Genomic DNA, 12,292 nt, shown 5'->3' with positions numbered 1-12,292 from the left:
AATTTTTATGGCGTTAGAAGCAATTACTAGTGCTCGCCAATTTCGTTAAACAGAACCATCCGTAAAGCGCTTTCGATAAAGTGGCTATTATAAAGCGGCCTTTGATTAATACTTCGGACCCCTCCTCCCCCTGAAGGCCATCTTGTAGCATTCGTTTGCTTACTTGCATCACAGTTCTCTCAGGCCTTTCCCACTCTCGTTTGTGCCGGGCCCCTTAACGAATAAGAATTTGCGAATGTCCAAGTTAGCGCTCCAAACCATGCCGTATTCTCGTATCCAGCTGAGTCCGATGTTATTGTAAACGCGTGTTCGGTATGATCACAAAGGGCACAAGATACAAGACACCCACAAAAAAAAAATGCTTACGATGCCAAGCTGCCCCGGTTTCTTTTTTTTTTTTTTTTTTCTTTCTTTAAGGGAGAAGGAGAGAAGGGTTGTAACGGACTAAAATAACAGCGCCTTCCAGCGCTGTGTGAAGTTTCATGACTTGCGGCCGAAGAGTTACATCGGAGCCACTACATATGGTTATTTACACAAGAGTTATTTTTCACTGTAAGCACATTATTAAGATTCCATAGAGATGCGCATTTTAGCCGCAAAACCAAAGAGGTGCATAAGAAAATAAAGTCATAGTGCTGTCTATAGGAATAATTAGGAAAACCAAGCGGAAATAAAGCAACAGCGATTTTTCTTTTCATCTATTCTCAATGGAGGGGTTATGCGTGAAAGAGACACCTGAGCGCAGTTGAGCAAGCAGCTTTCAAACGTATTAACCACGATTTGTAATGAATATATAAAAATAACCAAGAAAAATGCCACAAAATTTGATCACGATATGTGCGGATCGAAATATCAGTGCGCCGAATAGATTGCCCCGAAATATCCTACCCCGAAATGCTTGGACCCCGTCGGGCCTGAATGTAGTTTCTGTTTCGGTTTTATGTTTTATTTAGCTTACGTCATGAGAGAGCATTAAAAAAAGGGGGGAGGGGGGGGATGGAGGAGATGGGGTAACAAGAAGGCACCACCGTTCACTTCGGTTTAATACTGCCGGCACTAGCTACTCTGCTGAATTTCCCCCATCGCTGACAGTAGTTCTGAAGAAACAACTGGTTAACTCAACTTCGCTGCAACACGTGGTGTTTTGTAAACACCTTTGCTTCTGGAAGCAAATACTCTATAAAGTAGCTATTTGAGTTGTTTTATTTGTCAGAATATTTTAACGTGGATAAGAAGAAAACGGCACAAACAGAAAGGAACCTGCTAGTCATGTCCCAATTCCTGCTCGCGTCGTTTTACTGCGAAGCTGATTGTGGCTGTAGGGATCGGTGTTCTTTTATGTGCACTCGAGCAAAAACACGCCGCGGTGAAGCGTACTTTACCGGAAGGCTCAGTGAAAAACGCCTGCAGCTCTTGTTTTATCGAAACTTTCCGAACAGAAACTGTGCGGAGATATGCCGCTCGGACGGCTCTATCATTACCCGCAGTTTCATTTATTTGTCTTTAGGGATTAGGTTAGAAAAAAGTTGTGAACTTTACCAAATTACCACCAGATACATGGACATCTACAGGATGATTATATATGGTTACAGTAAGGGAAAGAAACCCTTGTTTTATGGAAACTATTCCGCAATGAAGTATGTAACAATTACTATTAGACAAGAACTCCAACATTACGCCGATTTTTCTTCTCGCATTTTGGTAGTACACAGGGAATTAGCGAAGGTTGCCCCCTGCTATCAATACGCGGGCTTCGACAAGGGGAAGGGACGCACAGCTCCGTGTTTTTCTGCTAGGATAAAACTCTAGTCCTCCCAAGTTTCATCGAGTAATCAAAAAACCACGGTGACTAAACCTTACCAAATGAAGAAAAAATAAATACGTGTGCATTGTTTAATTACGTGTGTGATGTGTATTTAATAAAGCTTCTCTGCTAATCCCCGTTCGAGGTGTCGAATGCTCCCCCTATTTTGTTTGAAAATCGAGTGTTTTTACCGCGTTAAACTCGTCGCGTTGCCTGGGACAGGCCACGTCATGTCTATTTGTTAGTCACCCCAGATGACTCACTACCTCCTAGTGAATCACACTATGCAGTGGCCCTTTTTCACGAACTACTCCGCGTGCTGTCATTCTTGTTGCTGCCTCCACTGATTGTGGCTTCTGCCGCTTCTTAACACGAACATCTCCCCGACAAGACGATACGGCACAGCTAGTTGACTACTGCGGCGTCTTATCGTCTTCCAAGAACTTCCGAAACGTCGCCCCCCTTATTTTTGCCTGCAGGCACACCTTTTACCCTTGACCCGTTCCCCTTTCCCCCGCCGGCAGATGTGTCACGACACCAGCCCGTCCATGGTAGCCATTGGGAACGCGGGTTGTCCAGTCGCGTTCTGTTATCGGCAAACTCCAGTACCCTTTCCACCTCTTCCTTTGTCCCCGAAAGCTTCATTTGCCCGCGGCGTCTGCGCGTCGGCTGCAGTTCCTCGGTAGCGGAGAAAGCTCAACTTCGCCGCCCTCGCCATCGTTGAATGCACCTTATACCTCGCGGGCTGCGTCTCTGGACACCGTCGGTACCAGTCGCTCCGTATACCTCGACTTCAGCCTTGTAGACATCGTCGAGGACGTCTGCGGCCTTGCCTTCGTGTCTTACACCGCGCGCCGCACTCCTGGATATCGTCGTCTCTTCCGCCGACGAGAGGCAGACGCGATGGTGGACAGCGGCGGGATCCCTTGCACGTACACCCTTCACGGCAACGTCGTGGCCGGGGTCAGCTGGCGTCCGACGCGCTTCACGCAGTCCCTGCCGCCGCTGCACGTGTGCAGCCACTGCGGAGTGGTGCCCGAGTGCACGCTCGTGATGCCGTGCCTGCACGTGCTGTGTGACCTCTGCCTGGCCGGCAGCACGGGCGGCGCCATTGGGGATAATGTGTGGCAGTGCCCCTTCGACGGACACGTCTACCCCGTCGAGGACTGCCGCGAAGTTCAGCTGCCACCACTGACGGCGGGGGATTTCCAGGTGAGAGAAGGCCGCTGTTGCCTACAAACTTTTTTATCGGTTGTTGCGAAAGAAAGTCCGTGCTTGCGGGTTCTTTTTTTTTAGACGATAGTTTTCCTTGGGCTACTTAAACCCAGAAATTTCGGCCTGTCAGTCTGTCTGTCTGTGACTCGATTCAGCCACCCGGCAAAGTATAATGCTTACTGCGCAATAGTCTTTTATACTCGCCGCCCAATGTAAACGTCCAAGCCCGGTTTATAAGTTCATACTTGTCAACTTCGTTGAACAAGACATTACGCAAATATAAGACAGAAATCAGTACACAAGGAATATTTACATATTAAATATTACATATTTACATTTACATATTAAAAAATTCCTGTATGCTTGGTTTTTCGATAGCAAATGATATTCTACATCTACTGCAGAACAACGCGTATCGCCTGCTGTTGCCCGCGGCACCTCCGGGCGGCATATGAGAAATCACGCGGAAACAGCAAAGAAAGGTTCCACTAGCTAGGTTTCACGTTCTGCTTGGAACGCACGGGGAGCACGGCAACGCGGTTCTATAAACCTTGAAGTCGGCCGCCTCGATTTCCGCACTTCTCCGCCGTACTGCAGCGCTCGCATCGAGGAGCTTAAACGAGAAAGGGACCTATGGGTTCCGAAAATACGGGCAAAAAATAAAGGCGCGCCGAGAAAGTTTTGGAATCATGTAAATAACTAAGGAAAAAGACCGAAAGAGTACAAAGTCATGTCCTAAACAGTGAAGGCCAGGTACTAAAATGGGAAGAAGCGGTATTTCACATACGCTCAATGATACAAGAGAAGCTCAGAAGAACGGAGAGAGGGCTACAGCATTTAGGGAGTGGGGCAACTTAGGTGCGTACAGATAGAAAGATAAAGTTGCAGAATCTAAACCGGAAAAATGCTGAAGACAATGTTCCAGCAAATACGGCAACAGGGACGGATGAAATTCCTATACGGCTGGTGAACGTACTGGGTCCAAAAAGCAAGGCAAAACTGATTCGAGCACTCCAAGAAGTAAATAAAAACTAAGCAAGTACCGGAGAATTCCCGTAAGAGCAGGATGAAGATGATATATAAAGGTAAAGGAAACAGGGCTGATGCCAATTCGTACAGGCCTATTACAGTTACCTCAGGGGCATACAGGCTGGCAATGCAAACCATAAAAGCAGAAGTACAGGCGTGGATAGAGGGGAACAGCATACTGGGAGAACTACAAAATGGTTTTAGACGAGACAGACCCTTAGTGGACAATTCATTTGTCCTAACCAAGAGCATAGAGGTGTCAATGGCTCAGGAGCGACCACTATGGATAGCATTTCTCGATATAAAGGGAGCCTACGACAACGTAGATAGAGAACTTCTATGGAGCATACTTGAGCGGGAGGGATTAGGCCAGACCTTTGTACAGCTGCTACAGGGAATTTACAAAGAGAGCGAGGTGCAAATTACCTGGGAGGACCAAAAGTGCACGGAACTGGTAGTCACAAATAGAGGTTTAAAGCAGGGTTGTCCTCTGTCGCTATTGCTGTTCATGCTGTACATGGTACGACTAGAAAGAAAGCTTGAAGGCAGTAAAATAGGTTTTGATCTATGTTATAGCCGCAGAGGACAGGAAGTGGAACAACATATCTCGGGACTGATATACGCAGATGACGCAGTACTACTAGCAGATAGCAAACAGTGTCTGCAACAGCTCACAGATATCTGCGGGGAAGAAGCCACTGAACTGGAGTTAGAGTTTAGCACAGCAAGGTCGGGAGTTCTAGTTTTTAATGACAACGCCCACAACGAATCGGTATTCGTTCAAAAAGCAGCAATACCGTGGGTAACGGAATACAAATATCTGGGCATATGGTTAAACGAAGGTCATGCGCATCTAAAAACTCATGAGGAGCATTTAAGAATGAAAGGCAGAAGAAACGCCTCTATCATGAAGCACAGAGCACTGTGGGGATATAACAGATATGAAGTAGTGAGAGGAATCTGGAAGGGAGTAATGGTACCAGCACTCACCTTTTCAAACGCAGTAGTGTGTGTCAAAAAAGAGATTCAATCAGGGCTAGAAGTAAATCAGCGGGCCGTAGGTTGATTGGCATTAGGAGCACACAGTAAAAGACCAAATGAGGCAGTGCAGGGAGACATGGGATGGGCATCCTTCGAAGTAAGAAAAGCACAGTGCAAAATATGTTTTGAAGAACGACTTAGAAATATGGATGATCAGAGCTGGGCGGCCAAAGTGTTACGGAATCTTTACATGAAAAGCGTGGACACACAGTGGAGGAAAAGAACCAGAAGCCTCAGGGACAAAGTTTATGAAACCTGGAAGTGCAGGGGAAACGACCAAGGCAATAAAAAATAAAGTGAAAGAAACAGAGACAATGACCTGGAAAAAGAGGATGGATGCGAAGAAGTCCTTAGATATCTATAGGATCGGGAAGCAGGAGATGACAATGGAAAAATTATTCGATAATACCAAAGGGAGTGCATTGCTTTTTGAAGCCCGGGCGGGTTATTTGCGGACAAAAACACTTATCCGCGAGCCTGTACAGCAAGAATTATGCGCAGGCTGCGGAAATGAGCCATAAACCATGCGACATATTGTAACGGAGTGCAAAAGTACCCGTCCAGTCCTCAGTGATGGAGCCATCCAGCTACCGGAAGCCCTTGGCTTTAAGGTTAGCGGAAAAATGAATTGGACAGCAGTAGAGGTTAGTAAAAGAAGGTTAGAATGTTGGCGGGAAAAGAGCAGAGAACAATCTCGGAAGACAGGCGAACAAAGAAAGTCAGACTAGCACAAAAATTTCGTAAAAGTATTTTCTTTTTATTTTGATATTATTTTTTAGTGATTTTGTTTTTATTTTTGGTGATGTGAATGTACAGTGGCGTTGCCACTAAGGCCGCTATGCAACGCCGCCCCGCTACAAAGGGGAAGCCACTAAGCATCATCATCATCCCGCCTGTAGCAGTGGAACGCGGTAAATTCAAATCGCCTTGAGCAAACCTTTAGTGTGTTCCCCTTGGGATGAGCGCGACGGAACAGGAACAGCATGAGAGGTGAGCGGGAAAGTGAAGGGGGGCATTTCCTTGGCAAATGTCTACAAACACTTTCGCCTTTTGACGACATTTGCAACGAAAGGAGCAGACACGCGGCTAATTTTTTGACAGCGTTCCTTCACCGGCGCAGAAGTACACAGCTAGGTGAATTACGTTTTTTTGTAGTGTGGTTAAATTTGACTGAGTACATTCTTTAGGGTTTTAAGACGAAGGTATTGGCGTAATCTAGTGAAGCGTTATCGAAGAAAACCACCAAATGAAATTGGGTGGCAAATTGCCGGGTACGCAAGTATTTTTAATTGGGTCGTGATTTATGAGTTTCTGGATAATACTTCGCTGTGGAGTTGCGAAAATTATCTCTCGGTAAATACAAGGGCTTCTAATTGCACACATTGCAAGCTAACATCATGTTTGTCAGCATGGATAGAAGTTAAACCGTTCCAACCCAGCGGACCTTTTTTTTTTCCTGGCACGCATGCGCGGCTTGATCCGGTACAGTCCGACGGGCTTGAAAAGAAAAGAATAAAAAATACAAAGCGCCCTCACGTAAAACGGCCCATCCTCCTAATTTCTGTTTCATCTGCCCCTAATTAATCAGGGGCTGCACTGTACGTCGCAAATCCTTTATTAGACGTGCTTATCGCTATCGATCTTAACAGATGTCAGGCGAAGAGAATCGATAATTGTAGATTCCAAGAAGATTTGAACAATGGCGCCTGGGCGCCTTCGGAATAGGGGGGCTCAGTGCCGGATGCACAACGACACGGTTCGGGAACGGCATGAGCGTTGACGCCGACTAGGGCTGTTGTATTTAAAGCGAAAGACGAAAAAGGGCCAGATGTACGAAAAGTGTAGTCGCTAGAACCAGTTGGGCAGAAAGCGGAATGAAAAAAAAAACCCTGAGATCTGTGGATTACAAAAATCGTGCGGAGATTCACGGAATTGTTTGCTAATGCGTAAGCCTTCTTACGCCGCTTTTATTTATGGTGAAATATATTAATAGTCAGATTTAGTTATGACTAGCCCTAGTGGGCTACTTTTCGCCGTTTTAGTTCGCATTTGGCTATATTTGGCAAATTTGACTTTCGTTTGGTTACATCTTTCTTTTCACTTTTTTGACAAATGTTCGGCATTGCACCTACGGTTGCGCGTGTTAGATTCACCAGTTATTCGTCTTTCTCCATATGCAGGGTGTAACGGCGTTGGTTGTCCGCGATTTTTTTTCAATCATGTTTCGGTTGGGTCTTCCGAGATTGTTTATTTTAGCTGCAATTGCGTGATGGCGGTCCATCAGACTGACGTTTGTGAGTTCCGGAATTCATTTTCATGCATCTTTATGACTTATTATTTTTATTTTTTTGACCAGCTATTTTCTTTACGCTTTTGTAACGATCAAGCGTGCCAAGTTTGCTAATTCCGTATTTTTGTGCAGATTCAAGGCGGTACATGGTTGGGGCACTCGGCAAGGAATGCTTACGCATTAATAATTCCGATGGACAGATAGCAGCGTTACGACAGCACGAAGTCACTGCATTTTATGAGACACAAAAGAAATACGCCGATAATACTGTTGTAGATTGCGATGCCCCAAGTGTATGCTGCGGTCAATCAATTGTGTCCTTGCGATTTTATAGAGCGCTGGCAGCAAAATTGAGTGTCAGCTAAGGAAGGAAGCGCAGAGGCTAAAAAAGGAAGGTTCCAAGGTTTTTTTTTATCTTGTGCGTGAAATTGAAGGGAAGCAAGTCCCAGTAGATCCCTTCAAGGCAGACATCAGTGAAACAGATGGGTATAGGAGGAGGCGGCTGACTTTAACCTGTGTGCTTAATTAAACATATGGCTGTCAGCAGCCGGTTGCCTCCTCTGCATCACATGCCTCACTTTCCAGTCAGTTTCTTGCGCAGCCTTCTATGCTCGGTGTGGCCAAATTAGAAAAAAAAAAAAAAAAAAGCTTCGACGCCAGTCCCTGTTCTACATTTCAAAAGCGGTAAAATTAGCGTCTTTAGCGTATTTCCTGCTTATGTGTCTTGGGCATCGAGTTTGCAAAAGCATAGTTTTCAAAATGGTGTTTCTGTTGCTTATAAAGTGCCATCTTCACATCAATGACATATTGACAATGATTCGATACCCCTACAACTAAATAACAAAAATTGGCATTAGGCAACTGAAAGAGAACAGCTTGTTCATATGCATCACAGTTGCTGGTTCTCGCAACAATTAGGAATTAATATGGGTTGTCCAAATGCACGCCGCACCGGTAAAACCACCCGAATAAAATCGTCACTGCTCGCCGCATGAGGCGTAAAAATGCGGGAGCCAAAAAAAATTACGCCCACCTCCCCTCGCGGGAACCCTGGTGTGATGCGACGCTGAGGGGGGTTCAAGCGCAAGCGGAGAGCAACCGTCGACCGAAAGGCCGCCGGGAGTGGCACACCGGTCATATGTGCAGCGCGCCCGAAGGAGAGGAAACCGCGGAGAGAGTGCCGCGGCTATGACGCAACACAATCCACTTTAATCCAAGCCAAGCCATTCCAATCGAATCCAATCCAATGCCCCTCGTAAGAGAGTGTTCGCTATCGCAGAGGAGAGGGGGAGAGTGGCTGCGGACAACAACGGACGCACTCGGACTACAACGGACGCACGCAGGAAGGACAGGGCCACCGACAAGAGATGCTCTGAGCGTCGCATTTAAAAAACGCCATAGACGCCGGTTTGGATACCATAAGTTATTAGATGCGAGGCTCAGAGCATCTCTTGTCGGTGGCCCTGTCGTTCCTGCGTGCGTCCGTTGTTGTCCGCGTGCGTCCGTTGTCCGCAGCCACTCTCCGGCTCTCCTCTCCGATAGCGAACACTCTCTCGCGAGGGGCATTGGATTGGATTCGATTGAGTTGGGTTGGCTTGGATTGGATTTGGATTGGATTAAAGTGGATTGTGTTGGATTGTGTTGCGTCATAGCCGCGGCAGATGTATAGTGCCTGGAATATACTGTATATTCTAGGCACTATAGCAGATGCACTGGCGCCGGCGCGTGCCCAGGTGAGAGCGTGTGCGGCCCAGCGCGCTCTCCGCCGGTGGGCGGCGCTGGGCGCGGTGCTGCGCATGTTTAGTACTCTCTCTCTCTCCGCGGTCTACTGTCCTTCGGGCGCGCTGCGCATATAACCGGTGTGCCGCTCTCCGGCAGCCTTTCGGTGGACGGTTGCTCTCCGCATGCGCTTGAACCCCCCTCAGCGTCGCATCAGACCAGGGTTCCCGCGAGGGGAGGTGGGCGTAATTTTTTTTGATCCCCCGCCTTCACCGCTGTCATTCATATGCACCATTGTCATGGAGCACATCATGGAGACAGCTGGCCGACTTTGTATTAAATGCCGCGTTTCGAATCTTCATTTCTGTGCAGGCCTACTGCTGGAACGAGGCCCGTGGGTGCACTTTCGTCGGAGACCTTCCGAGCATGCTGCACCACTTCGATCACGACTGCAGCTTCCACGCCGTGAGCTGCCCGCGCTGCGGCGTCCAAGTCTTGCGCGTGGACTTGTCGATACACCAAAGACACGGATGTTCGGGCGCGTCCACGTCTCCCGACACGACCTCCAACAACGCCGACGGACAGTCCTCGCGGTACCGTGCGCTGACATTGGACGACGTCGCCGTCGCCTTCCAGGAGTTGAAAGCGGCGCTGACGTCTCCCACCCAGCAACAGCTCGTGGCCATCCAGAGTCAACTCGGTGGTCTCCAGCAGCAGGTACAGAATCAGTTCATGCTTCTCAGTGAAGTCGCCGGCGCTGTGCAGTGCTCAGAGCACACGTTGAACGATCGTCTGGAACAAGTAAACAGCGCACTCGCCTCAGTGGCCACCGGGGACTTCCTGGCTCATCTGCGTCACACCATCTCCGGACCAGTGCAGGCTCCGAACGGTGAAACTCATTCCGCCAATGGGACGCCTCCCATTCCATGGAGCGTCGAGAAGAAGCACATCCTCCGGAAGCTGGAGATGACCTCTGATGACTTGCTGGGATGTGTACGGGACGTGCAGGACGGTATGGCCTCCTTTCAGCGTCACCCAGGACGAGCCTACGACGACGGTGAGAGATATTGCGTCAGCGACGTATTCCGTTGCCTTCCGCAAGTGGAGACGGATGAGAGGAGGGGAACGCGGTACGAACTGCGCGCCACGAACATGGACGGTGTGTTCAAGTCGCTCCTGGTCTACCCGGGCGTATTCGGCATCGTTACCCTTTGGCACACACGGTTTACATACTGCACGGTGGTCCTGGGAACGTCCAAGTGGGAAGACAAATTGAACGTGTACTTCAAGTGGGCCAACACCGTCGAGAGCCCCGTTGCGATGCCGAAGAACTACAGCGTGACACTGGTGCACCGACAGGACCCGCGCCAGAACCGCGCAATGGAGATGGACTATCGGAACAACGTCTTTCCGATGGGTTGCCAGCACAGGTTCTGGACGTCCCTTTCGGCCATTGAGAAGTCTGGCCTGGTTCACGATAGCACGCTCACGTTCCACGTCCTGATAAAGCATGAAAGTCGATAAAATTCGAGGCATGCGACGGCAGTTGTCTCAAGGACGAGGATGTCTGTAGACGCCGAGAGCGCATATTTTTGCAGCGTCTCCAGTTCTGTATCAATCAAGATACCGAATATTTCAGTTACCACTTTGGACAAATCTCTACGTCTGATACATTGATTGAACGTGGAGAGGATAGTGGACACCGAATCCATTCGTTTTGCCGGCGCTGGCATACACGAACCTGCAAGTTGGTTCAGTTGAGTTCTTTCTAAGATGTCCTGGAGCGGAAACAAATGTGAGTGCTTCGAAAAACAAACAATAAACACTTTCATGCATCATCACTCTCGAAAGTGCTTTCTTGTTATCTTTGCTGTGCCATGCACCGCCTTTGAAGTGAAGAAATGAATGAATGAGTGCTACAAAGAGGAGGCTGAAAAGCCCTGTGGGCAGAGGAGGGAAAAGTTATCGGGAGCGGCGTCACATATCAGTTATAATAACTGTAACGAAGAAATGTTCAAGTGTTCTTATCAAAGTACTTGCCTCCAGAGGTCCCGTTGGAGCCACACACTTTGACCTTCCCCTATTGGCCTGGAGGGGGGAGGTGTAGGAGGGTTGCCGGCATACGTCTTGGTGGAACGTTAGGCTTGGTGTGGCAAGATGGAAGCACACCGGTGTCCATTGGTGGCTCGATGGCTGGAAGGGTAGTCGGTCAGTCCTTAACCATTTGATAGAGGCCATTTTTTAGAGCAAAGTCTGATTTTTTGTAATATTTTGGGGTTCTCCCATGCGTACTCGACGTGCTCTAACGTGACAAAAATACCCAGGTAATCGCTAGAGCAGCTTAATGTGTGGTCATAAAACGGGTGGAATTATATTCTCTGAAAGTTCCAAACCAAAGTAAAATTCTATAAAGTACTATTTTGGGCTAGTCGATGGCTATATGGGGAAGTGTGAACAGCGCACATTTGGACGAAGAAATGTACGCAAGCGCTATATGGTTTGGGTTATATTTCTATGTTAATGTTTTTTACAAATGATGTACATTTATGCTATAATGATCTAAATTTTATAACTTCGCCTCCTAGGTAATGCTCGGGCAGATACAAGACTTCACACTATTGCGGATTCTTATGAATTATTTTACATCACTTTAGTTCTTGCGGTTTTATGTTTTTTGTCATAATCGCGTGAGGGTGATGGATTAGCTAGGCCTTAATAATTTTGCGAGCTCAGTTTTAGTTTTGTTTTATTCCTAGTTTTTCGGATTCTACAAACAGTCAACTTTCACACTATTACAAGTATTATTTCTGCGCAATTACTTAAAATAAATTGATTGCTATTACCTTGAAAGCAATTATCAGCCAGTGATGTAATAGGTAGTCTGTGGTTAGAAACGGGAAAAAAGCATGCAAGTTTCTCCAGCGCTTCTTCTCACCGAGTCATTATGACGGATGATCATGATGGTGATGGTGTGGGCGCTGGCGCTTCATTTCACCCATTATAGCCGGAAAACTAACGGGTGGTAGAGAGGGATGTTTTATGCATTTACTACAAGGCGTAGGAGGCTGCGCAGAGCAATATACAAAGAACTACGTCAGAAAGATAACTAGGAAGACGTCAGCGTACGTGCATTTAAAGAAATACATGGAGTTAGAAAACTAACCTTCTAGCTCTTTCAAAATCACTTCATTTGT

At 47.4% G+C, this 12,292-nt stretch overlaps 1 protein-coding gene across 1 annotated transcript; it reads left to right on the top strand.

Annotated features, from left to right (window-relative positions):
* The first annotated feature begins 2,543 nt into the window (after positions 1-2,543).
* On the top strand, positions 2,544-10,622 carry LOC144160045 (uncharacterized). The gene is made up of 2 exons (XM_077691665.1): positions 2,544-3,016; positions 9,471-10,622. The coding sequence occupies exons 1-2, from the start codon at positions 2,708-2,710 to the stop codon at positions 10,620-10,622; spliced, it is 1,461 nt and encodes a 486-aa protein (XP_077547791.1). The 5' UTR covers positions 2,544-2,707.
* Positions 10,623-12,292: the final 1,670 nt, after the last annotated feature.

Source organism: Haemaphysalis longicornis, unplaced genomic scaffold (genome assembly GCF_048455015.1).
Source record: "Haemaphysalis longicornis isolate Haplotype H1 unplaced genomic scaffold, Haemaphysalis longicornis Haplotype H1 scaffold_10, whole genome shotgun sequence".
Classification (NCBI taxonomy): Eukaryota; Metazoa; Arthropoda; class Arachnida; order Ixodida; family Ixodidae; genus Haemaphysalis; species Haemaphysalis longicornis.
Note: the sequence above shows the minus strand (reverse complement) of the source record. Positions and strands in the feature narration are given on the sequence as shown.

What these genes read in the sequence shown, in the direction of transcription:
- LOC144160045 (XM_077691665.1), top strand. Translation starts at nt 2,708, where the DNA reads ATGGTGGACAGCGGCGGGATCCCTTGCACGTACACCCTTCACGGCAAC. An exon ending in TGACGGCGGGGGATTTCCAG is followed by an intron (nt 3,017 to 9,470) that starts GTGAGAGAAGGC and finishes ATTTCTGTGCAG; the next exon opens with GCCTACTGCTGGAACGAGGC.